At 43.1% G+C, this 27,832-nt stretch overlaps 1 protein-coding gene across 1 annotated transcript in view; it reads left to right on the plus strand.

The window, feature by feature from the left end:
* GPC3 (glypican 3) overlaps positions 1–27,832 on the plus strand; it is a 444,448-nt gene that overhangs the window by 376,816 nt on the left and 39,800 nt on the right. Inside the window, exon 7 of the mRNA XM_060001704.1 lies at positions 2,139–2,298. Within this exon, the coding sequence (XP_059857687.1) occupies positions 2,139–2,298 (160 nt within the window). The remainder of the gene's footprint in view (positions 1–2,138; positions 2,299–27,832) is intronic.

Consider the following 27,832-nt stretch of genomic DNA (forward strand, 5'->3'; position numbering starts at 1 on the left):
TGCCTCTTCGGCAGCTCCAGACTTTTTCCCGGACTGCTTCCCGGCTAGCCATGGTCCACTAACCCCCTGCAGGCAGTGTTCACGCCGCCAACCCCAGTCCTCTCCCTGGGCTCCGACTTAAGCCCGAGCCTCAGCTCCCAGCCCCGCCCGTCCCGGCTGAGGAGCAGACAAGCCTCTCGGGCTGGTGAGTGCCGGTCGGCCCTGATCCTCTGTGTGGGAATCTCTCCGCTTTGCCCTCCACACCCCTGTTGCTGTGCTCTCCTCTGTGGCTCCGAAGCTTTCCCCTTCCGCCACCCGCAGTCTCTACCCGTGAAGGACCTTCCTAGTGTGTGGAAACCTTTCCTCCTTCACAGCTCCCTCCCACTGGTGCAGGTCCCGTCCCTATTCTTTTGTCTCTGTTTATTCTTTTTTCTTTTGCCCTACCCAGGTACGTGGGGACTTTCTTGCCTTTTGGGAGGACTGAGGTCTTCTGCTAGCGTTCAGTAGGTGTTCTGTAGGAGTTGTTCCACGTGTAGATGTATTTCTGATGTATCTGTGGGGAGGAAGGTGATCTCCGTGTCGTACTCTTCCGCCATCTTCCTCAACTCCAAAAATGCTATTTATGTTAACATATCATGGGTTTATTAGTGTTACGTTTAAATTAGTTATTACATATTTTTTTTAATTTCTCAGTTATAATTTATAAGATGGTAATGTGGATAGATATAACTATATATAATCAGAAGTTCGCTGGGATTCCCACTAAGAGTATAAAGGGGTCCTAAATTCTAAAAGTTAGAGAGCTCCTGGTGTATCTTATCCTACTGTGTATGTGTGTATTATACGTTTAGATGTGTGGGGTTGGGAGGTGGGGTAGCAAAGCACATGCCTTAGAGCAGCAGGGTGGAGGTGCTGCTGGAGTGGGAGATGGGAGGTGGCTTCACTTCTCCGACAACATTAGAGGTCGTTGGCCAGTAAAGAACCAACTTTTTGTTGTGGACTTTTCTTTCTTTGCTTAAAAAGAGAAACCAACCTGCAGTCATCTTTCTCTGTGATGCGTAGCTTGTTGCAAGTAGATCATGGTGTAATGGCTAAATCACAGGTGGAGAACATAGGAGTATATTTTGCAGTGACAGTGAACACAGACAGTGGAAGCCACAGAAACCAAGATGTGCCTGTGTTATGTATGCAGCATTTTTTTCTTCCAGATACCTCTTCTGCAATCGCAGAAATCTCACTTTCTGCATATCCAACATATTTTGTTGTCCATTATTTAAAAATGGAAGGTGGGACTGAGATTTAGAACTAAAAATGGATGATGGGGCAGAAGCTAGAGGAGGAATAGAGGATGTTGGATTACAGCCTTGGAGAGAGAGGGTGAGGAAAAGTAAAATTGCTCTCAGAGACCTCTCATGCTGTGAGCTGGGCTTCTGAGTCAATGGAGAGACATTTGGGAGGCGGGAGTCACCATAAAATTAGAAAGGTATTGATTGTGTGACTGAAAATCCAGAAACTGAAGGGCAAAACAGACATGCCTCTTATTAGGCATATGATCTACAATGAAGCAAAATGAATTTCAAAGCATCTTATTGAAATTGTGGAAGAGGGAGATATTTTTAAAGTTTTTCTAGTGGTCAGGGCATAATACGAGGCAATGAATTATAAGTATTCATTTAAATATGTATAAAATGTCACTGCTGTTCTCTTCATTTGGTGGGATGCGCTTGTTGCTTTAATTTAGTGAATGTAAATATAGTTAGAGAGGGCTTCCATAAACATCTTCTCTGAACGTGGTGTTCTCTCAGCCTATAAATATGCCTTGCCTATCACGTCTTAAGTTCCTCATCAGTAAATTCTCCTCCCATGGAGGCTTTCAGGAACTTAAGACGTGGGAACGTTCTGATACAATATACACTCTGGCTACTGGATGGTGGAAGTAGAGTGGAAGGGTGGAGAATCATATCAAATGCTATGGAAGGGTCCAGAAGTATGCAACTCTAGAGAGTATAAGCAGTGTACGTCTATTTAAGTTTGAAAATGATTTTTAAAACCTCTGTGTAACTCTCAACATTTTTTAATGCCTCCTGTTAATAACACACTGTTTTAGCCCTGCCTGAGAAATATGAAGAGCTGCTACAATCCTGCTTGTTTTCTTTCAGCTCCTGAGGACCATGTCTGTGCCCAAGGGTAGAGTTTTGGATAAAAACCTTGATGAGGAAGGGCTTGAAAGTGGAGACTGCGGTGATGATGAAGATGAGTGTATCGGAGGCTCTGGTGATGGAATGATGAAAGTGAAGAACCAGCTCCGCTTCCTTGCAGGTAACTGACTAGTGCTGGCTCAAATCTGAGCTAAAATGGTGATGCTTCGGAATTAAATACCAATTGAATCTGCTCTCTATAACTCCCCTAAAATCTCTGCAACACACAATGCCATCGGTTCTTCAAGGAAAGACTACACTCTAGAAAATGAAGTTTTCAGGTATCCTTTCTTTTCTTTTAAATATCTGGACCTGGGTAGAGGGTAACTTCCTGTTTCTCATTGTCTAAAATGAACTGCCCTAAATCAGTTGGCTCTGTTTCCTACTGGAGATTTCCTTGGTTCTTCTCAGTTATAAAAAGAGATGAAAAAAGAAATGCAATCTTGAGAGTCTGGTGAAAACTAATGATGGGGTAACTTTCAAAGGAAAAGACATTAGCTGACCCTCTCTTTTTAGAATGTCATATTTGGTTTTTTTCCCACAAGTAGTCTAACACTGATAGGCTGTGACACATAACTGCACGGCTAGGTGAAAACAAATAGAAGAAAAATAGCTGATGCTGTCAAGAAGGCAAAACAACCACACAAAAAAATATTCCCTCACAAGTCACATTTGTATCGATTAGCCCAATTTACAAAATACTTTTGTATAGATAGGTGTTCGTGTTTCCATTTTACAGATAAGAAGACTGGGGCTCAGAGAAGAAATGAGATTCATCTAAATGGCAGAGCTGGAAATCTAACTTGGGTCTTAAGACTTCCAATGTCATGCTCTTCCTTCTGCAGTGCACAGCCTTCTCCTTGAAATCCTGTTGCCCATGACCTCTGAGACCCTGCAGGCTCCTCTTTCTTTTTCAGCCTCTTTCCTTCACTAGTTCTTTCTAATCCTACCTGAAACTGGGTCTCTCCTTAAGCCTCTATCTTTTCTCTCTTTTCCAGAGAAAACACAGATCTTATCCATTTTGGCAGTTTCAATTGTTTTTATGATTTCTGTAAGTTCTTTTTTTTTCCCTCCATTCTGGCAAACAAAAATCTAGCATGAAATCTGCCCTCTTAACAAACTTTTAAGTGTACAGTATTGTTAATAATATGCAGATTGTACGGCAGATCTCCAGAACTTTTCCATTTTGTATGACTGAAATTCTGTCCCCATTAAACACTAACTCCCCTTTCCCCCTCCCTCAAACCCTGGCACCATCATTTTGCTTTCTGCATCTCTGAGTTTGGCTGCTTCATCTAAGTGGAATCATGGAGGCCTTCTGAGACTGGCTTATTTCACTTAGCGTAATGTCCTCAAGGTTCATCCGTGTAGCATATGACTACAGGATTTCCTTCTTTCTTAATGCTGAGTAATATTCCACTACACGTATGCACCACGATTTCTTTATCCATTTAGCCGTCAATGGACATTTAGGTTGTTTCTACCTCTTGGCTGTTGTGGATAATGCTGCAGTGAGCATTCTTTAACTATTATACCACCATGGGGATAATTCATAAAATCATTACCTCCAATCTTAACTGCTGTCCTGAGCTCCCATCCCACATCTCCAGCTGCTCACTAGTCATTTCTTCCTGGCTTTCCCACCATTACCCCCAGCTCTATGTGTCAGAAATCAAACGTATCAACAGACCATCCAAACTGGCTCCTCCCTTAATATCCTTATTTTTCTAATGCCACTACCATTCTCCCAGTCGCTGAGGCTTCAAACTGAAGTTGTCTTTGACTCTTCTCCCTTGCCCTTCATATATAGTTGGGCACCAAATCACTGTAGATGATCTGTAATTTTTTTTCTGCTTATCTCACTGTTTCCTTTCTATCCCCCTTTCACCCGCCTGCATATGCTATTTCAGTCACATCTTAAGTGGTCTCCAGTCTTCTAGGCTAAGACAGGAGTATTGAGAGCCTTAGGCTAGAAGATTAGAGAACAAAGAATCAGAGACCCAGGCAGAAGATTCCACCAAATTTACCTTGTACAGCTGCCAGGTTAATCTTTCTAAAGCATCTCCGACCACTCCCGAGCTCAGCTACCTTCATCCTGTCCCCACTGCCTGGAGGATAATGCTCAGACTCCTTAGCAGAGTTCTGAGGGCCTTCTGGTCTAGCCTAAAGTATCCTTTCGGCTTCATTTCCCATCAGAAGCCCCACAGGAACCCTGCACTTTGGCAAGAACAACCATACTCACGCCCCATGAGCAAGAGTAGACATACTGGGCTTCCCTGGTGGCGCAGTGGTTGAGAGTCCGCCTGCTGATGCAGGGGACACGGGTTCATGCCCCGGTCCGGGAGGATCCCACGTGCCGTGGAGCGGCTGGGCCCGTGAGCCATGGCCGCTGAGCCTGCGCGTCCGGAGCCTGTGCTCCGCAACGGGAGAGGCCACAACAGTGAGAGGCCCGTGTACTGCAAAAAAAAGAGTAGACATACTGTTTTTATCTGTCTTCATAGCGTTGCCCACATTTATTTCTATATAGATACCCCTCTTTTATTTTTTCTTAAATTACACCCATCCCTAAAAGTACATTTCAAGTATGATGCAGTGAAAAAAAATAGGTTTAGGGGTAGAGTAAATCTGTATTTGAATTCTGACTCTATTCCTTATGAGCTAGCAGGACCTGGGTCGGTTCTTAGCCTCTTATCTAAGTCTGCATTCCCTCATCCATCATAGTGGGGATCATTACCCCAACTTCATAGGACTATTTCAGGATCAAATCGAGGGGGAAAGTTTGTAAGGCATCTAGCCCATTATCTGGAACATACTAGGTGCTCCATAATTATTAGTTTCCTTCAATGAAGTCTTTCACAACCATCTCAGTCTACAGTTATCTCTGTCCTCTGAATTACTAAAACAAATTCTACCAGTGCTTTCAAGAACTAGTCTGCAGTGGCTCCCAAGTTCCATTCCTAGGGCATAACATGATCACTCGGAGCCTGGCATCCTATAAAAAGAATGTTGAATAAGCATAATAAGTAAAAATAATAGAAGCTTATGTTTATTGGACACTTACCATGCTGCAAGCACTGTGCCGGGACTTTCCAGGCACTGCCTCATGTCATTTTCACAACATCACTATTATTGTTCCCACTTTACAGATGAGAAAACTGATGCTGGAAGAGGTAGAGTAATTTGCTTAAGGTCATGCAGTGGCTAAGGTCGAGAGTTAGGATTCAGATTTCAGAGGCCACTCTTTGGACAAATCTGTTTTGCTGCCCCCAAAAGCTTTTGGTCATCTAAAGGTTGCCCAGATGATTTAGCAAACTCGTAACTGGTCTCCACGCTGATCCCTAGTACATACCACTTTCTCCAAAAGTCCCTGCTTAGCCCTTCTCTTGCTTTCCTGCCTATAAGCCACTTCCCTATCCATTTCAAAACACGATTCCACAGTTCCATGGTGACTTAACTTTTTAAAACAGTGTTTGGTCTGGGACCTTGTCAAGGGCCTTTTCAAAATCTGAATAGATTACATCCACTGGTTTCCCTTTGTCCAAATGCACATCTATCCTCTCAATTCTAGTCAATTAGTTAGGCGTGATTACCCTAAGTGCTTTGTAAACTGTAAAACGCTACACAAATGGTGGTTAATTTAATTTACGGGAAAAATGATGCCTTACTCCCAATAGGTTACACTTGCCTAACATGTTCAGTGATCCTACCAGCCTGGAGTTCCTTGGGTCCCCTTTGAAATGCTTCTCATGGAGAGGAGACTCATTGGCAATCTGCCAGGCTCATGGCACAATAGTTATTTGGAATAACAAGCTATACACTTCGGTCAGCTGTTACACAGTTTTACCCAAAATCTGGGTAGATGCCACCTGGTCCTGGTGATTCATCAACATCCACTTAGTCCACTAGACTTGGAACACTGTGTGCGTGTACCGCCATCTCATTTAGAACATCCAGATGCCTTCCTCCGAAAGACAACTTGAAAATAAAAAACAAGGCTCAGAGTATGTTCCGGCTCTCTTCTATCTCCCTTTTGTCCCTCAGCAGTTCTTTTGCACTCTACCCAGCCAGGTCCTACTGGCTGGCTTCCCCGGCTCACTGCTTCCCATCTTGTGTTGCACTGGATGAAGCGCAGGTCACCGAGATTCTATTCTTGGCTTTGCTTCTAAGTCCCATGTACCCTGGGGCAAGCCCCTTCCTCTCTTTAGAAGTCAGTTTCTCCATTTGTAAAATGAAGAGGATGCCCAGACATCTCTCGCCGGCCATTCTCGTGCCAGCAGTCTGTGATAATGTTCATTTATTTGGCTTTAGTCCCTGGCAAGGTGCTTATTGGAGTCTTTTGGGGACACCTTCTTCTGACCTTGCAGGTTCCCTGTTTTCTTCTCCTGAGCTATTTACACGTGAAAAAAGATCTCATTTTCCCTACTCTGGCTCCTTTGACTTTTGCAGTCAAAGAAGCCAGGCTTCTTACCAAGGGCCCTCAGCACACTTGTATGCCAGGATGCTCATAAGAAGTTCTAAGTAGTTTCCAGGCCTTCTGGGCTATATTCACTTTTAAAACTCTTCATCCTGAAGTTCCCCAAGTACTCTCTTTTTCTATAATTCTTATTTCTATGCTTAGAGTCTGACCCTTCTTTCTGATTGTTGAATTTAATTGCTGCTGAGATGACCATGAGACGATGTCTTCTTACCCACAGTTACAGCTTGACCTATTCCTTTCACTTCTCAGAACGAGGCTAATATGCTTCCCTTTTGGTGGGTTATTTCCTTTCTCTCAGCCTGTTTCATAGGGTTGTGGCCATTAAATAAAATAATCCATGCAAAGCCATTGGAACGGTGCCCGGCACCTAGTGAGCACTGAAAAAATGCTGTCTACTATTAAAGCAACTGGTCTGTTGCTGTTCCTGCCGACCTATGGGCGCTCCAAGAGCCGGCAGATACAGATTAGAATTAATCGCCTTGGTTTTTTGTTTAAGACTCATAAAAAGCAACTAAAACCAGGTAACCAACATTCAGCAACATCCCCTCACCCCTTGCCATTCCAAATGGGGTCCGTGGAGCAGCAGCTTGTTAGAAATGCAGATCTCAGGCCCCACGTCAAGACCTACTGAATCCTAAGGTCATGTTAACAAGATCCCTAGGTGATTTGTTTATAGTCGTTACCACCTTCTAACTGAGCTCTTTTGACCTTTAGGCTTAATCCTTGAAGCATCGAAGAAGCCACTAACCTGCCCCCACGGTGGGCTACGTATTCTAGGAAGTATAAAGTAGGCCCAAGACTCGTCATCCCTGTGATAGATTAGGTCCCTTGGGTTCTAGTCATCCCTGTGATAGATTAGGTCCCTTGGGTTCTAGTCATCCCTGTGATAGATTAGTACACTTGGGTTCTAGTCCTAGCGTATTTGCTAACAGTAGGACCTTGAGCAAGTTACATAGCTGCCCTGAGCCTCAGTTTCTCCAACTGTAAAATGGGAATAGTCATCCTTGCCTACCTCAGTGAGTTTTTGTGAAAGTCAAATGCGATAATGAGTGTGAAAGTGCTTTTGTAACCTGTGCAGCTCTACAAATATTTATAACAACCATAAAACTGTTGTTACTATTCCAAAGTCTCTGGAAGCTCTTTGGCTTTTTCAGCAACCTTAGTTCGGCATGTATTTTCTGCAAAGACTGAATTTAGCCCATGAGTTATAAAACGCTTACACTTGACACACATGTTCGGACTCCCTTCCAAAGATAGATCATCCGTGATGGACCTGGTGTGATAAGCTGACTGTTTTGTTGCCCGGTTGCCATGAGCATTGTCCCAGCTTTTGGCCTTGTCAAAGCTCTTATTGTAAGCCGTTGGGGAAGCTGGCTACTCCCAGTGCTTTGGCTGGGGCTGATCCCTGAGAAGCTTTGCAAGCTCTGGCCATGTGTCCCTGGCCAAGACACGATGATTAAGCATCTGAAGCATGTGCCGCCTCTCTGCCAAGTCTCACCCACACAGAAACACACACACACGCCCATGCACACACATGCACACGTGCGCACACTCTTGTAGGCGTGCACACCTGCATGCCTACTGTTGGAAACACATTTTGAAATATACACTCACAGAACAACTCCCAGCAAGAAACACCTATGTCAGAGACATCTGTGTTACCACTCCCGCACCCCTGTCCTCCCTGGACCTGTTCCTGCTCCAGCCTGTGTTATGCTGTGGGTACAGCCAGAGCATGCTGGCGAGCCTAACGTCTTTATGGCAACGAGTCAGAAAACAAAGATATTCTTGTCTCAAGCTGGGCCAAAGAATGGATACTGCGAAAGCCTATTTCTTTGGCTGAGGAAAGCGGAAACAGACTATAGAAGACCGAAACATTCCTTGTTGCTGCATGGGAATAAGAGGGGCTTCAGGGCTTCCCTGGTGGCGCAGTGGTTGAGAGTCCGCCTGCCGATGCAGGGGACACGGGTTCGTGCCCCGGTCCGGGAAGATCCCACATGCCGCAGAGCGGCTGGGCCCGTGAGCCATGGCCGCTGAGCCTGCGCGTGCGGAGCCTGTGCTCCGCAACGGGAGAGGCCACAGCAGTGAGAGGCCCGCGTACCGCAAAAAAACAAGAGGGGCTTCAGCTGGTTGGTGGCAGGGTAAGGAGGACAGTTCATGAAACACGTCTTGGGCTTAGGACTTGAACCAACACTAAAACCAAATGGCTGTTTCTTGCCATATTAAACAAACGTTTCTTGTGGAAATGTTTGCCCGTAAGAAACTTTCGGTCTCTCCGTGTCAGTGTGAGGACTGAACAGAGAAAACTTGTCGCTTGTTCCTTGTCTGGGAGTGAGGGTGAAGGTGAAATCCAGGTCTAGGTAGGCCCCTCTGGCCATTCTTTTCTGTCACGCCCAGCTGTTGGGAGGGACAGCAGCTGTGTGCTTCCCCGCACCAGTCACCGTGCGCAGCAGTTCTGGAGTGAAGCCATGAAGTCTTCCCAGCTGTGGCCCAGGAGTCTCTGCACCCAATATTACCTCCGTACAGTTACTTTACAGTCTAGAGGCGAAAAAACAATGACTCCCCAAAAGCAGAGATTAGAAAATATTTTTTAAGCCAGTGACTTTTATTCTTTTTCTTTTTTTAGTGGATCAAATGTAACCTTATATTTCTGTTCCTAACGTGCTTGTGCACATAGAAGAGAGGAAGGACACTTCAGTGGCTTAACTGTTCTTCTAAATTGTCAGATCAAACTCTCACAAATGTGGGCTGGTAGTCACACGTTTTAATAAATTCACTAATGGGTTGGTTTGGTGAAAAGGGTAAAATCAGTGGAGGAACTCTCTGATGGGCCTTTTATCATGGGTGGCATCTGCAACATTTTCATGCTTTAGAACAAAACATATTGCCTGCTGAAGAATGAGTAGAAGGTTTGTAGGAGAATGAAATGTCCTGGGGTTTTTTAATGGGAAAGTTATTGAGTCCTGTTCAGAGCTCAAAATACATGTGGATACAGTAATATATCTATTTATACTTCCCTGCTGGTAGCAAGTCCAGGAATAGAGTATGGCAGTTTTCCCAAAATGTATTCTATCCCACTTCCTTTGCACTCCTTGGAAACCCACCGTCAGATCTTTGGCACTTATGTTGAAGGTTGTTTCCCACTAAGTAACCCATCTCTGAATTTCTCAGGCAAGATCTTGTAGTGACTCCCTCCACCCGTCTTTCTTGGGATATCAGTCCCTCAAACATGAGACCTCAGTGTAAGGGGACCCTATGTCATTCACACTGGGAGGTAGATCCCATCTGATGGGTGAACAGGATACGGTCCTACACTTAGGCCGCTGAAGCTTGAGACATAACAGGAAGGAAGGGCATCTCATCTGCAGGGTCAAAGAAACTGAGTCTCAGTTCTGCTTCTGTTACTTCCCAGTGTTGGCCTTGGACAAAGTCACTCAACTCCTCTGAGCCTCATATTCCTCATATGCAAAAATAATGATAAAATATTTCCTGACCTGCCCACTTCATAAGCTGTTGAATGAAACACACATGATAATGGATATAAAAGTACTTTGTAAACTGTAAAGAAGTTACCCACTTAGAGTAATATTATTAATATTATTTGGTACCACTGGGTTATAAGTTAATTTTCTTCACCAAAAGCCTGCAGCTAAAATTATACATTAAATTCTCGATGTTCTGGCCAACAAATTTCACTATAATGTGCTCCCTCTTTTTCATCCCCAAGGTGGCATTTTCAGTTACTCATTAACTTGTTTTTAGCCCAGTGAGAAGGTATTTAAACAATGACAAATATGTCTGCTGAGTTGTGCAAATAACCAGTCACAAAAGTAGTAGTCACCTACATCTTGAAAGAATCTCAGCTAGTTATGTTTTGTTTTCTTTGGTGTTAACGGGGCAGTGAGGGCAGGGGTAGGCAACAAGTTGGGGAGGGTCAAGAAATGGGGCCCCTGATGCTTTCCATTCTCTCTTGCTCTTAGCCAGAAGCAATCTGCTCTCATGCCTTGATCTTTTCTTTTAGAGATCAAATGCCATAGGGAAGCTGAAGGAAGCAAAGCTCACTATAATAGCACTTTTCTCCCAGACACAGACCAGGTGGTCCTGGCTAATAGATTGACAAGACAGCCATTCCCACCTCACCCCAGAGCTTTGTGTAGTTCCCGTGGCTCACAAAGAGGGATTTAGATGCAAGCTTTCACAGTGATATCACCTGCCAGTTGAGTAAGTTTACCCAGAAAGGGGCCATCCCCACGCCTTAGTGTTGACCAGGGAATTACTTCAGGTAAGCTGGTGATAGATGAGAGTAAGGAAAGGTAAAAAGCTTTCTATAAAGTTACCATCACTTGAGGTGCTTTAGGGAGTTAGTTTCTTATTATTTGCAAGGACCTATGCTGGGGTTCACTTTTGTAGGTCTACTGCCCTCTGATGCTTCCCGTCTGAGCCGTTAGGCTGTGAGGCTTTCATCAGGGGTAATGCTATATAATGCCTATACTTGTCGATAGAGCTTCCGCATAAACTCTAAGAATTGGGGGAGTGTTAGGGATAGTGTGAGCAATCTGTGACCATTGTATTATATTTTGTAATCAGTTTTCAAATTAAAAGGCAGCGATGGACTGTACGAGTGTGGCTAAATGGTGCGATTGATCTCCTCTGGATGAAGCCATGTCTGCCAGTTTAGCGACAGCCTCAACTAATTGCCGTAATCTAGTGTGGCTAGAAAGGAATAGGAGGGAGAGGTTCAATGCTCACTGGTGGAAAAGGAGAGGCAGAGCCAGCAGGAGGGCGGCAAGCCCAAAGCCTCCGGCTGAGCTGCCACATAGAAGTGAAGGGATCTTCACTTCATCCCCAAGGGATCTGGGAGCACCAGCTTGTGTGCCCTCCAATGGGAAGTGCTCCCTGCAAGAAGAAATGTCACAGCAGAAAGAGAGAAAGGTGTGGTGTCTAATTAAACCTGTGTGATGGCCCTGCGTTCCCCTGATGAACAGTGGCCTCTTGACAGAGCCAAATCAGAGGAGCCCAGGGTAACAAGGAACCATGAGCCTGCAGAACAAGACAGAAGCTGAAAGCGCGTGGTATGCACGGTCCCTGTGGCTGCAGGTGGAGATCAGATGTGAAGCCAGGCTGAGGTCCTACTTTGAGAGGAGGAGGGACTCAGAGCCATCGGATGCCTTACAATCACTGACCTCCCACAGAACCCCTGAAACTACACATACGCACACGCCCATGTGTGCACACATGTTATCAAGTCTTTTTCCAATTCAGACAAGGCTGTCTGTTAACTTTGTTAATATGGCAGAAAGAATAGAGGTACAGCCATCATCTCTTTCTCCCCCTTATTTGCCAAGGAGATTTCCAATTTGCTTTGGTAGGAATGAAGTTACTGGCAAGTTTTTGTTTTGTTAGTCTTTTTGAAAGGAAATCTCGTTATAGAGGCTGCCTACGTACACACCCGGGTAAGAGATGTTTAATGATCCAGAAAAATCCATAGCCCTTGTGGTTCTTAATGTTTCTAAATATACTTACTGATTTTTAAAATCTTTTGGGTTTTTTTTTTTTTTTTACAATCCTAATGGGTACGGGTGATGGTAAATAAACCTTTAAAGATGAGAACGGGACTACCAGCGCGGACAGAATCTCTTAATTTGTAGCTCATTGGTGGACTTAAGCAGTAATATAATTACCAAGTAAATAAAAATGGAGTAGAGGCTACTCTACAAATTCTGGTGTGTGGGAATAGTCTTTTTTAGAGCAGCGGGCAATCTCATTAGCACCTGCAGGATGGCTTTCAGTATGAAGTGGTTTCCTTGATTAATGCTGATCTCCTCAGAGTGTAGAAAGCAAGTCTTTGTCATCTTATGCATACAGTTATCAGCTCTCAGTCACCAACCTCTGCCTCCTTCTCCTGCCTTGCCCCACGACTGTCACTTAGTAGATGTTTGATAAATACCTCAGTTATCCATGTGCAATGTTTACTTGTCAGCATTTGCTTCCTTTTGCCTCCTATTTGGTAGCTTTCACCCTCACTGCTTCTTTCATTAGCTTCCTCAAAGTATCTTTCAACCTCTAGCGGTGGAAATTGTGAGCAAAGAGATGTGAGAGCCCTGTTCCAGTCAACAGAGGGGTAGGGGCTCCTGTGAGGGGTAGGACACGCTGGGTGAGACATTGTGTGTCTGTAGCCTAGAGTGCGACCTGCAGAGAGTGAGCAGGATAGTGAAGAATCTGGAAACAGGGTCAGTGGAAGGACACTGAAAGAAAAGTCACGATGTTCAGTCTATACAAGAGGAGAATTAGGGAGAGGTGAATGTTGTCTTCTACTAGTTAGAGGTCTTGCACATGGAAGATGAGGGAAGATCTGGAACCAATACATGGAATTTGTTTTAATTTTTAAAATTTATTTATTGATCGATTGACTTTTGGCTGTGTTGGGTCTTCGTTGCTGCACGCGGGCTTTCTCTAGTTGCAGCGAGCGGGGGCCACGCCTCGTTGCAGTGCATGGGCTTCTCGTTGCTGTGGCCTCTCCCTCTGTGGAGCACGGGCTCTAGGCGCACAGGCTTCAGTAGGTGTGGCTCGTGGGCTCAGTAGTTGTGGCTCACGGGCTCTAGAGCGCAGGCTCAGTAACTGTGGCGCATGGGCCCAGCTGCTCCTTGGCATGTGGGATCTTCCCGGATCAGGGCTTGAACCCATGTCCCCCGCATTGGCAGGCGGATTCTTAACCACTGTGCCACCAGGGAAGTCCCTAGATTTTTTAAAATTAATTTTTATTGGAGTACGGTTGCTTCACAATGTTTTGTTAGCCTCCACTGAACAACGAAATGAATCAGCCATACACATACAGATAAGTCCAAAAGTCCCCTCCCTTTTGGACTTCCTTCCCGTTTAGGTTACCACAGTGCATTAGGTAGAGTTCCCTGTGCTATACAGTATGTTCCCATCAGTTGTCTATTTTGTACGTAGTATCTATAATGTATATGTGTCATTTCCAGCCTCCCAGTTCCTCCCACCCCACCCCTTGGAACCAATACATGAAATTTATAAGGGAGATATATTTTGACTGACAAAAGGATGAACTTTCCACCCTTAAAGCAATTCCTCAGTGGAATGAATTCCTCTAGGAAACAATCAGCTTCCTGACTCTGGAGCTATTTGACTAGAGAGTAAGTAACCGTATATCAGAGAGACTAGCTGGGTAGGGGTGGAGTGGGGTGTCAGAGAGTGGATAGATACCTCCATCATGGGCTCTTGACTTCCATGGTACTGAATGGCTCTGAGATGCTGTGGTTTTATGATGCAAACATGTAAGTAGAGCAAAAGAGAACCAAGATGGTGGAGCAAACCAATGGGGCAATTTCTCAGGCTCCGGGAAGGAAAGAGGAGTGTAGAAGAGATTCTTCGGTTGTATTTGAGTACCTGTCACCAATTACGATTTTCTACAGCTATTTTCCTAAGCAAAGGGATCCTTACGAATGGCAGACTTCTCCAGGGAGCAGTTCTTTGCAACATCCTGTCCGTCACTCACAGCCTCTAGATTTGTTTTACTACTATGAGAATCCAGTTCTCATTTCTCCCCAGTTATTTCCAGGCTTGTGGCCTTCCTATCCCTGTGTTAGAAAAGCAAACTGGGATACAGTCCCTCCTCCAGCTACAAGCCTTTAGCCCTAATGGCTGAATGGTCAATATCAAGGATGTCCAGTTCACCCTTATCTCCTCCACCACTCTCTCCCTTCCAACTCTGGCCTCACAGAATAGACCAGTGCATCTCAAGTTATCTAGTGAAGGACTGGAGTGTTTTTGTGTTGGTTTTTTGTTGTTGTTGCAGTTGTTGTTCCTCCCAAATCTGTCATGGACCAGTACTTTTGTAACATACAATAAAAATGAATTACCACAAAAAGGAAATGACAAAAAGGCCTACAAAAATACAAGTCACAGTTTTTAATTATGAGACTCAACAGACCTAAAAATCTCTGTCAAATTGCTATAAACATTTCTAAGTGCTTACTTCAACTCCTGTACAGACTGGCAGCAAAGAGCAGAGCAGCAGAGCCCGCGCCGAGTAGGGAGCAGCAGCCTGCTCTCCGTGTCGCTGCCTTGTATCTGTCCTTACCCTTGGACCCAATAGTGGAACAGATTCAAACAGGAGTCTAAGTGGGGGTGAGGGCAGTGGGGTCCTGGTGCTGGCTCGCACTGGCTCACAAGAGCTGATTGTTAATTTCAGAATTTTCATGAGCCAGCTGTTAAAAGTAGTCATTATTAAAAATTAAGTTCTATAGATTTATAATTAAATACATTTTGTTAAAAACAAACAAAACATACTCAAAACTCATCACACCCTAATTATTTTAGTACATGTACTGTTATCTATGCTCTTGAGGTTATTTGTGTCTAATTGTGCCTGGGTGGTGGAAATTTTTTTTTTTAACATCTTCATTGGAGTATAATTGCTTTACAATGGTGTGTTAGTTTCTGCTTTAAAACAAAGTGAATCAGTTATACATATACATATGTTCCCATATCTCTTCCCTCTTGCGTCTCCCTCCCTCCCACCCTCCCTATCCCTCCCCTCTAGGTGGTCACAAAGCACCAAGCTGATCTCCCTGTGCTATGCGGCTGCTTCCCACTAGCTATCTGTTTTACGTTTGGTAGTGTATATATGTCCGTGCCACTCTCTCACTTCGTCGCAGCTTACCCTTCCCCCTCCCTGGAAATATTATATACTCTTCCCAACTCTGTGTGTAGTGTCTTCACATCGGTAGCTTGAAATTGACCATGATGGAAATATTTACACCCCAGAAATCACCAAAAACTACACATGGGGGCTTGACTTATTGTTTTGTGGATTGTCTAGAATCTAGACTTAAGAAAGTGATGGGAAGAAAATGTTAACAGTGCAGATTAAACTTTAAATTGCGTTGTTTCTGTAGCCGTTACATTGTGAATAAATAGCACAATACGTTGAGAAACTGTTCTTCCAGTATTTGAAAACTATTGTCCCGTTATCAGAAAAGTCACTCCCGTCATTGATGAAGGAGTGATGTTCCCACATACATCTTTGTCACTTCATTTTTGTCTTCCTCCTTAACGTAAACCAATATATCAAGCAGTGTTCTTGCAGGAACCACACTTGCTTGTCAATTGCAACCCTGGTTTGGCTACAGATGCCAGAGTCTGACAAAAATCAATGAAAGCATTCTGTGAAAATCAACCGGCTGTATGGAATTTACAATAAAGAATATCGTATAGCTTTTTATTATTTGTGAATTGTATGTTCCACATCCTTTATTCCACCAAAATTTAAAATAAACTGACATGCATGCTTTTTTATTTATTTATTTTTTTGAGAGCCAGTTGTTAAACATTTAGCAGCACGCCATGGGGTGAACGGAGTACTTTGAAAGATTATTTTCCTTCCCTCATCCTTCAGTGTTCTAGGCTTAAATCAGTAGCTCTTTCTACCACAAGTGGGAGAGAATTTCTCTCTTCCAAAGTTATGCTAGCAAATGCAAGAGCCCCTCACTTTCAGTTACTCTGAAATCTAGGATTCCTTTGGAATTCCTTTGGAATCCTAGAACTGGAAACTTAACTTGGAAACTATTAACCAGATCCGTAAACTTTTTTTTTTTTCCTCAAAACCCCTTATTCCCTCTTGAGGTGGACGGACTCCCACTGAGATCTCTCTGCTAACCAGTGGCGATCTCTTCAGCTCCATTCCAAACCTGGATGGGAGTCTCACAGGCCAGCTCATGGGGCACCCAAGCGAGGCCCACTTTAAGAGTTGAGTCTCCCTATATCAGCCGGCATGAAGACAAATTAATACCGTGTGCTAGTATTAGCCCTGGTTTCACAGACTTAGAGTGGAACTCCTAATATCAGGTTACATTTTGTTGGCTTGGTACTCATTTTTTTAACCACCAACCATATGGGCAGAGGTTGGAAGGAAAGCTAAATTTGGAACATACCCCCCACTCTCCTTTTTAACATTTCTTTCTTGTTTGTGCAGGGAGGCAACATATTACTCATACTCACATAACAGCACCAATTGCTAGAGGACTGAGGAATGAGATTCTCCCAAAATGCGGTTGGATCAGGGAATTGGAGATTTTCTATACAAGTACGCAGCAGTGCAGTCAGAACGTCTGCGCTCTGCTCCTGCAGATTTCTGAACCTGTCTGTGCACACAGCACGAGAAGACTAAATCAGTAATGAAAGGGAACCTAGGGATTTCATGTCTGTGATTTCTTTATCATTTTTAGTCAATATCCAGAGATAGCACTTTTCTGCACTAATATCTTTCTGACTCGGGCTTTTTGGAACATGGAGCCATGAATTTCTCTCTCTGTTTAGTTTTTTCCTGCTCTAGCTTTCCTTCTCCCCACACACCACTTCATGCGGCCTGGTTGGAGCAGGGAAGATGGATTTGGTTTGGGCAGTGGTAATGATTTGGGCAGTATCTGTGGAAGTCATGCACATTTCAGTCCTGGGGCTTTCTAAACCTGAATACATATGTCAACCTAAAACAGGATTTTTTAGCATCTCAAAGGAATTTAGAACCAGGTTCAGCTTAAGGAATGGAAATGAGTCTACGTGCCTTCAAGGAGAGGTTGTAGTCTTCCTGCTATGCCAACTTGAAGTCAGAAGGGCATGTTCCTTGCTGGCCCTGGATTCCAGGCAGGAATGAGGGGTCATGAAGCCAAATCCCACAGCCCAGCCTTTCTCAGTCGGGCCCAACCTCCTTCTCTAATCCTGTCTCCCACTAATCCCTATCCCACCCTGTGTTCCACCTACCTTGAATTTCTCTGTGTTCCTGAACTTGCTGCTCTGCTCTTTAAGGCCTGCCTGGACCTTGATAAATACCTGTATTTGCAACACACATAAAGCACTTAGCTCCGTGCCTGCCCTTTGGTGGGTTCTAATAAATGGTGGCTGTTAATACTCTGCACATGCCGGTTCCTTCATCCATAAAGGTTTCCCCTTCTCTACCTTTAAAACTCAGCTCAGATGTACTTTCCTCCCCAGTGAGTCCTTGTCCTAGGCACAGTGCTTTGTTAACCCATTATAGCAGTTACCAGTTTGAAGTCAGGTAATTCCCAGTGCCTGACACATAACTGGTGCTCAGTAAGTTTCTGCTGCGTGGCCCTGGCCATACCACAATGCATAAGCACAGTACCTGCCCGTGTAAGCTTCTAGTCTACTCCGCAGCTGTGTGGGGACAGACGCTTAACTAGATAATTGTAATGTAATATGGTTAAAGTACTGACTGCTGTATGCATATGGGGTTGTGGAAACACAAAGGAAAAGCTTCATACCCAGACTGGTGTGGTCAGAAAGTGAGCTGGGTCTTAAAACAATGTGTAAGAGTCAGCTGAAAAGGGGAGAGCCTCGCAAGCCGGGAGGACAGTATGAGAAAAGACATGGAGGGTGAGAAACAGCATGGTGGTTCTGGGTACAATATGCAGCTTGGCGAGGCTACAGCAGAGAGAGGCGAGAGCTGAGGCTAGAAGATTAGTTAGGGTCAGAGCATGAAAGCCTTCTATGCCTTCTTAAGGAGCTTGGCCTTGATCCTATAGCAGGGTCTATAAATTCATAACATATGGGTCATCAGCGTCCCCACCGCCACCCCTCTCATGGCAGACGTTGATAATCACAGCACCCCATTCCACTGGGCCCAGATGTGACCTCATAATCCTTCTCAACGTAGTGCAGCAGGGAACACCAAGAGGTTGGCGGTGGCACTCTGGTTTGCTGGTGTGAGATTATACACGTGTGTGTATGTGGAGGTTGGAAGTGTGAGAGAGTACCAGTGATGGGAGAATTATGACATGGTCAGACTTGCATTTTGGAAAGCTCCATGCACATTTAAGAAGAATCAATAGAACTCGATTGTTTAGATGGGGCGCAGGATGACAAAGAAAGAGTAGTCAAGGACCAGGTCATTGTTCCCACCTTGGGCAAGTGGGCAGATGCCAGTGCCATTCAGAGAGCATAAAGGAGGTAATGATAGGTTTGGCATGATAATAATAGCTCACTTTTTCTGAGCGCTTACTATATGGCGGGCACTGTTTTCAGCATTTTACGTGAAGCAATTAATTTTATCCTCCCAACAACACTGGGGGGGTACCATTATTATTTCTGTTTTGTAGATGAAAAAACTGCACAGAAAAGTATAAAATATTAAAGAGCTAACAAAATCAGTGGCACTGAGGAAGAACATTAGGGCAAGAAAAGCTGAAGGCATCACTGAGTCATTTGGATGAATATGGATAGAGCCAACCAGGTCACCAGGCACCCGTGCTAGGGTTTATCAGTTCATCTTTAATGTTCTGGAAACCAAAGCATTTATCATTCTTGGAAGAGGACCACTGCAATGTGTATAAATCCATCCTGCATTCACCACATCTGTTCTACTCATAGGGGCAGACACTGGTAGGAAAGTGAATTAAAACAAGCCCATCCAAACAACGGCCTAAATGATTTGCACGTAAAACACCTCTAGCATTCGTAAAATTAAAAGAGCAAGGTTAGAGGGGTATTGGATTTTAAGAGAATATATCACATTAAATTGTGCTGATTTTCTAATGATTAACCTTTTTTTATTTCAATAATGATACAGTGTACATATGTGTGTATGTAAATGTATATAGTTGATTCATTTGTTTAGTAACTTCCTGCCTTCCAAAGCACTTTTCTCATTCCCCAGTAAAATGTTCTAATCAGGAATCCAATTGCTTTAAGGAATAGGCTATTTCAATGGCTAATAGGCTAATGGTTATTTTCGTCTTAGCTTCCTGTCTAGCTGTCTGGGCTGCGTCAGTGGCACGGTGGCAAGCACTACCAGGAGACAGGCATCTTGGCCAAGAGGGAACAACTGTCCCTGCCTTGTGACTCAAGCATGCAGCTCAGCATTGGAGTCAAGGGAGAGTGAGGACCGTGCAGCCTGGATTTCCAGATCCCCAGACCAGGTTGCCTATTAACCCTGAACTCAGACCTTGAGACCATGGGTTTGCTAATGATTTCACAGTGTCCTCTGGAACCTTTGATAGCTATAAATGTCTGCCTTTGGCCTGACCATACCAGTCTCATTACCACCTATTTCCCTTTGCTCAAGTCATTCGTTACATCTGCTTGTGATGCCCTCTGTTCTCCCATCCTGACACCTCCCAGTACTTCAAGACCCTCCTCCACAAAAGTCATACTTGATGGCCTCAGCCTTCCATGACATCTTTCTTTTCCAGAACCCTCGTATCCACCATTCTGCACATAACAATAATCACCTAGCAGATTGTGATTTACAGATAGCTTTCAAATTCATCATCTAATTAAATCCTCCTTACAATCCTGTAAGATAGGCTTTAATATTAGCCCTTGTAAAGGAGAAAACCGAGGCTCAGAGAGTTAGATTACTTGCCCGAGGTCAGTGCATGGTAAGAACTAGAATTGGAGCCCAGCTCTTTGTGATGACAAAACGCATTTCCATAACTACCTTGCTACATGGCCCAGCATATGTAACTAATGATGAACATATGTGGATGATGGTGACAACAGTCCTCTTGTGCCAGTAAATAGCCATTGACTTTTTCCGTGGACTTGATGCTCAGAGTCAGAATAGCCTCAGCGGGAGTAGTTCAGGGCCTCTCCAGCCCTTAGGGGTTACGTAGTAAAGGGAGGAGCTGAAAGCACAGTGCTCAGCCCAGTTTTGTCGGACTAGTCTGGGTTCCCAGAAGAATTTTCTCTTTTCTCTCTCTCTCTCTCTATAACCCAGTATCTTTCCCATGAATCACAGTTCCTCTGAGTGCCTGAGTCTGGCCCTAAAGGAGGGACTATAGCACACATGGTGTTCAAGTAACTTACTATGCGAGCTTGGGAGATCTGGGTTCACGCCTCTCCGCTCCACTTGAGACCTGTAATTATTGATCCACAGCGCATTCCTGTGCTCCGTGACCATCTGGCCTGAGTACATCCTAGGCTATCATTTGCTGGGGCAGCAGTTGGTTTAGACAGCTTATCCTGAATGTAGCTTTGGAAGCCTGCATAATCTTGGTTCTGGGAGACTGAGCAGGTAGCCAGGCTAAAGGCCCCATGTGCTGTTCTTGGGCCCAGTACCCCAGCTAAAATAATACATTTGGAATTATTCATTATCCCTTCAGTGCAACTCTGAATTTTAAATTGCATACTCGTGAGTGAGCCTTGCTTTTTGTAGGTCTTTCGTACATTAGAGAACTGCAGTTATAGAGATTCACAATGAATTGTGGGAGTGAATCTCATTCTAGCAATAACAACAACAACAATAGTCAGAAACATAATAACACTTAACACTGTTTATTCTCTCTGTGATGACACTGGCCTGAGTGTGGCCACATTTAATTTCTACAACATCCTATGAAAGGTTGGTGATATTATAACCCCCATTTTACAGATGAGGAAAATGAAGCTCAGAGACATTAAGTAAATGTCTTAAGGTCATACAACTAATAAACGGGTGAACCAAGGTTCAAACCCATGCCTTTTTGGCTCCAAAGGCCATGAAACGCTTAACACTAAGCTCTGCTCTGCCACCTCCCTTTCTGCTTCATAGTACACTTGGCTATGCCATGTAAGCCTTCAGTTGGCAGCCCCCAAGACCCACAAGCACTGCTTCAGCCACTGTTGAGGTCAATGAAATGATCGTGCCCAGGATTCAGCACTGAGCGCCTGCAACTGGTCATTCTATCTATGCTGTGCTCCACTGGCCAACCCTTGCGCCTCCCTGCTCTTGCTTCCCCCAGCGAAAAAAGGTAGAGAGAAGAATACAGATTTGGTGCATGGGGTGATACGACTAAGTTAATTTGGTCATCTTGAAATTTTGTAAAAATATAAACATACCTTGTCTAGTATTTACTCCTATTTTCCTTGGGCCTAGACATGCTCACAGAATCGCAGCCAGGTTTTCTGGCAAGGAGATGTTCCATGAAGAAGAGATCAGTTTTAAAAATTTACAACCTTAGCTGAAAAGTACAAATTTGTTCACCGAAAAGTCTAGTAAGAAATGACCAGCAACTCTAAAATAACTTGAACCAGTGGGTATCTTTGCTTCATGTCATGTGGCCAATGAAAATAGATAATCTCCGCTTTATAAAGAAAATAAAATGGGTCTCATAAAGAAAGACCCATTTATTAATATGGGTCTTTATGGAATCTCATTTTAAATATGGGTTGATGAACTGGTCATTTTTTCTTTAGTAACAGCTTTTTTTTTTTTTATGAGGGCGGGGAGCAGGGTCCTCTGTGCTTTTTTTTCCCTTACATATTTATTGGACTATAATTGCTTTACAATGGTGTATTAGTTTCTGCTTTATAACAAAGTGAATCAGTTATACATATACATATGTTCCCATATCTCTTCCCTCTTGTGTCTCCCTCCCTCCCATCCTCCCTATCCCACCCCTCTACGTGGTCACAAAGCACCGAGCTGATCTCCCTGTGCTATGCGGCTACTCCGACTAGCTATTTTACATTTGGTAGTGTAGATATGTCCATGCCACTCCCTCACTTTGTCCCAGTTTACCCTTCCCCCACCCCATATCCTCAAGTCCGTTCTCTAGTAGGTCTCTGTCTTTATTCCTGTCTTACCGCTAGGTTCTTCATGACATTTTTTTTCTTAAATTCCATATATATGTGTTAGCATACGGTATTTGTTTTTCTCTTTCTGACTGACTTCACTCTGTATGACAGACTCTAGGTCCATCCGCCTCATTACAAATAGCTCAGTTTTGTTTCTTTTTATGGCTGAGTAATATTCCATTGTATATATGTGCCACATATTCTTTATCCATTCACCCGATGATGGACACTTAGGTTGATTCCATCTCCTGGCTATTGTAAATAAAGCTGCAATTAATATTTTGGTACATGACTCTTTTTGAATTATGGTTTTCTCAGGGTATATGCCCAGTAGTGGGATTGCTGGGTCATATGGTAGTTCTATTTGTAGTTTTTTAAGGAACCTCCATACTGTTCTCCATAGTGGCTGTACCAATTCACATTCCCACCAGCAGTGCAAGAGTGTTCCCTTTTCTCCACACCCTCTCCAGCATTTATTGTTTCTAGATTTTTTGATGATGGCCATTCTGACTGGTGTGAGATGATATCTCATTGTAGTTTTGATTTGCATTTCTCTAATGATTAATGATGTTGAGCATTCTTTCATGTGTTTGTTGGCAGTCTGTATATCTTCCTTGGACAAATGTCTATTTAGGTCTTCTGCCCATTTTTGGATTGGGTTGGGTTTTTTTTGTTATTGAGCTGTATGAGCTGCTTGTAAATTTTGGAGATTAATCCTTTGTCAGTTGCTTCATTTGCAAATATTTTCTCCCATTCTGAGGGTTGTCTTTTGGTCTTGTCTATGGTTTCCTTTGCTGTGCAAAACCTTTGCAGTTTCATTAGGTCCCATTTGTTAATTTTTGTTTTTATTTCCATTTCTCTAGGAGGTGGGTCAAAAAAATTCTTGCTGTGATTTATGACATAGAGTGTTCTGCCTATGTTTTCCTCTAAGAGTTTGATAGTTTCTGGCCTTACATTTAGGTCTTTAATCCATTTTGAGCTTATTATTGTGTATGATGTTAGGGAGTGCTCTAATCTCATACTTTTACATGTACCTGTCCAGTTTTCCCAGCACCACTTATTGAAGAGGCTGTCCTTTCTCCACTGTACATTGCTGCCTCCTTTATCAAACATAATGTGACCATATGTGCGTGGTTCATCTCTGGGCTTTCTATCCGGTTCCATTGATCTATATTTCTGTTTGTGTGCCAGTACCATACTGTCTTGATTACTGTAGCTTTGTAGTATAGTCTGAAGTCAGGGAGCCTGATTCCTCCAGCTCCGTTTTTCGTTCTCAAGATTGCTTTGGCTATTCAGGGTATTTTGTGTTTCCATACAAATTGTGAAATTTTTTGTTCTACTTCTGTGAAAAATGCCAGTGGTACTTTGATAGGGATTGCATTGAATCTGTAGATTGCTTTGGGTAGTAGAGTCATTTTCACAATGTTGATTCTTCCAATCCAAGAACATGGTATATCTCTCCATCTCTTTGTATCATCTTTAATTTCTTTCATCAGTGTCTTATAATTTTCTGCATACAGGTCTTTTGTCTCCTTAGGTACGTTTATTCCTAGATATTTTATTCTTTTTGTTGCAATGGTAAATGGGAGTGTTTTCTTGATTTCACTTTCAGATTTTTCATCATTAGTGTATAGGAATGCCAGAGATTTCTGTGCATTAATTTTGTATCCTGCTACTTTACCAAATACATTGATTAGCTCTAGTAGCGTTCTGATAGCATCTTTAGGATTCCCTATGTATAGTATCATGTCGTCTGCAAACAGTGACAGCTTTACTTCTTCTTTTCCGATTTGGATTCCTTTTATTTCCTTTTCTTCTCTGATTGCTGGGGCTAAAACTTCCAAAACTATGTTGAATAAGAGTGGTGAGGGGCTTCCCTGGTGGCACAGTGGTTGCGAGTCCACCTGCCAATGCAGGGGACACGGCTTTGTGTCCCGGTCTGGGAGGATCCCACATGCCGCGAAGCGGCTGGGCCCGAGAGCCATAGCTGTTGAGCCTGCACGTCTGGAGCCTGTGCTCCACAACGGGAGAGGCCACAACAGTGAGAGGCCCGCGTACCGCAAAAAAAAAAAAAAAAGAAAAAGAGTGGTGAGAGTGGGCAACCTTGTCTTGTTCCTGATCTTAGTGGAAATGCTTTCAGTTTTTCACCATTGAGGATGATGTTGGCTGTGGGTTTGTCATATATGGCCTTTATTATGTTGAGGAAAGTTCCCTCTATGCCTACTTTCTGCAAGGTTTTTATCATAAATGGGTGTTGAATTTTGTCAAAAGCTTTCTCTGCATCTATTGAGATGATCAAATGGTTTTTCTCCTTCAGTTTGTTAATATGGTGTATCACATTGATAGATTTGCGTACATTGAAGAATCCTTGCATTCCTGGAATAAACCCCACTTGATCATGGTGTATGATCCTTTTAATGTGCTGTTGGATTCTGTTTGCTAGTATTTTGTTGAGGATTTTTGCATCTATGTTCATCAGTGATATTGGCCTCTAGTTTTCTTTCTCTGTGACATCGTTGTCTGGTTTTGGTATCACGGTGATGGTGGCCTCATAGAAGGAATTTGTGAGTGTTCCTCCCTCTGCTATATTTTGGAAGAGTTTGAGAAGGATAAGTGTTAGCTCTTCTCTAAATGTTTCATAGAATTTGCCTGTGAAGGCATCTGATCCTGGGCTTTTGTTTGTTGGAAGATTTTTAATCACAGTTTCAATTTCAGTGCTTGTGATTGGTCTGTTCATATTTACTGTTTCTTCCTGGTTCAGTCTTGTAAGGTTGTGCATTTCTAAGAATTTGTCCATTTCTTCCAGGTTGTCCATTTTATTGGCATAGAGTTGCTTGTAGTAACCTCTCATGATCCTTTGTATTTCTGCAGTGTCAGTTGTTACTTCTCCTTTCTCATTTCTAATTCTATTGATTTGAATCTTCTCCCTTTTTTTCTTGATGAGTCTGGCTAATGGTTTATCAATTTTGTTTATCTTCTCAAAGAACCAGTTTTTAGTTTTATTGATCTTTGCTATCGTTTCCTTCATTTCTTTTTCACTTATTTCTGATCTGATCTTTATGATTTCTTTCCTTCCGCTAACTTTGGGGTTTTTTGTTCTTCTTTCTATAATTGCTTTAGGTGCAAGGTTAGGTGGTTTATTTGAGATGTTTCCTGTTTCTTAAGGTAGGATTGTATTGCTATAAAGTTCCCTCTTAGAACTGCTTTTGCTGCATCCCATAGGTTTTGGGTCGTCGTGCCTCCATTGTCATTTGTTTCTAGGTATTTTTTGATTTCCTCTATGATTTCTTCAGTGATCACTTCGTTATTAAGTAGTGTATTGTTTAGCTTCCATGTGTTCGTAATTTTTACAGATCTTTTCCTGTAGTTGATATCTAGTCTCATAGCGTTGTAGTCGGAAAAGATACTTGATACAATTTCAATTTTCTTAAATTTACCAAGGCTTGATTTGTGACCCAAGATATGATCTATCTTGGAGAATGTTCCATGAGCACTTGAGAAAAATGTGTATTCTGTTGTTTGTGGATGGAATGTCCTATAAATAGCAGTTAAGTGCCTCTTGTCTAATATGTCATTTAAAGCGTGTGTTTCCTTATTTATTTTCATTTTGGGTGATCTGTCCTTTGGTGAAAGTGGGGTGTTTAAGTCCCCTATTATGAATGTGTTGCTGTTGATTTCCCCTTTTATGGCTGTTAGTATTTGCCTTTTGTATTGAGGGGCTCCTATGTTGGGTGCATAGATATTTACAATTGTTATATCTTCTTCTTGGATTGATCCCTTGATCATTATGTAGTGTCCTTCTTTGTCTCTTGTAATAGTCTTTATTTTAAAGTCTATTTTGTCTGATATGAGAATTGCTACTCCAGCTTCCTCTTGATTTCCATTTGCATGGAATATCTTTTTCCATCCCCTCACTTTCAGTCTGTATGTGTCCCTAGGTCTGTAGTGGGTCTCTTGTCGACAGCATATATATGGGTCTTGTTTCTGTATCCACTCAGCCAATCTGTGTCTTTTGGTGTGAGCATTTAGTCCATTTACATTTAAGGTAATTATCGATATGTATGTTCCTATTCCCATTTTCTAAATTGTTTTGGGTTCGTTATTGTAGGTCTTTTCCTTCCCTTGTGTTTCTTGCCTAGAGAAGTTCCTTTAGCATTTGTTGTAAAGCTGGTTTGGTGGTGCTGAACTCTCTCAGCTTTTGCTTGTCTGTAAAGGTTTTAATTTCTCCTTCAAATCTGAATGAGATCCTTGCTGGGTAGAGTAATCTTGGTTGTAGGTTTTTCTCCTTCATCACTTTAAATATGTCTTGCCACTTCCTTCTGGCTTGCAGAGTTTCTGCTGAAAGATCAGCTGTTAACCTTATGGGGATTCCCTTGTGTGTTATTTGTTGTTTTTCCCTTTGCTGCTTTTAATATGTTTTCTTTGTATTTAATTTTTGATTGTTTGATTAATATGTGTCTTGGCGTATTTCTCCTTCGATTTATCCTGTATGGGACTCTGTGCTTCCTGGACTTGATTAACTATTTCCTTTCCCATATTAGGGAAGTTTTCAACTATAATCTCTTCCAATATTTTCTCAGTCCCTTTCTTTTTCTCTTCTTCTTCTGGAACCCCTATAATTCGAATGTTGGTGCGTTTACTGTTGTCCCAGAGGTCTCTGAGACTGTCCTCAGTTCTTTTAATTCTTTTTTCTTTATTCTGCTGTGCAGTAGTTATTTCCACTGTTTTATCTTCCAGATCACTTATCCGTTCTTCTGCCTCAGTTATTCTGCTATTGATCCCTTCTAGAGTATTTTTAATTTCATTTATTTTGTTGTTCATCGTTGCTTGTTTCCTCTTTAATTCTTCTAGGTCCTTGTTAAATGTTTCTTGCATTTTCTGTTTCCAAGATTTTGGATCACATCTACTATCATTCTGAATTCTTTTTCAGGTAGACTGCCTATTTCCTCTTCATTTGTTAGGTCTGCTGGGTTTTTACCTTGCTCCTTCATCTGCTGTGTTTTTTTTCTGTTTCTTTGTTTTTTTGTGGTACGCGGACCTCTCACTGCTGCAGCCTCTCCCGTTGCGGAGCACAGGCTCCAGATACGCAGGCCCAGTGGCCATGGATCATGGGCCCAGCTGCTCTGCGGCATGCAGGATCCTCCCAGACCGCGGCATGAACCTGCGTCCCCTGCATCCGCAGGTGGACTCTCAACTTCTGCGCCACTAGGGAAGCCCCGTGTGTTTTTCTGTCTTCTCATTTTTCTTATCTTACTGTGTTTGGGGTCTCCTTTTCGCAGGCTGCAATTAGTAGTTCCCGTTGTTTTTGGTGTCTGTCCCCAGTAGCTAAGGTTGGTTCAGTGGGTTGTGTAGGCTTCCTGGTGGAGGGGTCTAGTGCCTGTGTTCTGGTGGATGAGGCTGGATCTTGTCTTTCTGGTGGGCATGTCCACGTCTGGTGGTGTGTTTTGGGGTGTCTGTGGCCTTATTATGATTTTAGGCAGCCTCTCTGCTAATGGATGGGGCTGTGTTCCTGTCTTGCTAGTTGTTTGGCATAGGGTGTCCAGCACTGTAGCTTGCTGGTCGCTGAGTGAAGCTGGGTGTTGGTGTT

This window comes from Delphinus delphis, chromosome X (assembly GCF_949987515.2).
Source record: "Delphinus delphis chromosome X, mDelDel1.2, whole genome shotgun sequence".
Taxonomy (NCBI): Eukaryota; Metazoa; Chordata; class Mammalia; order Artiodactyla; family Delphinidae; genus Delphinus; species Delphinus delphis.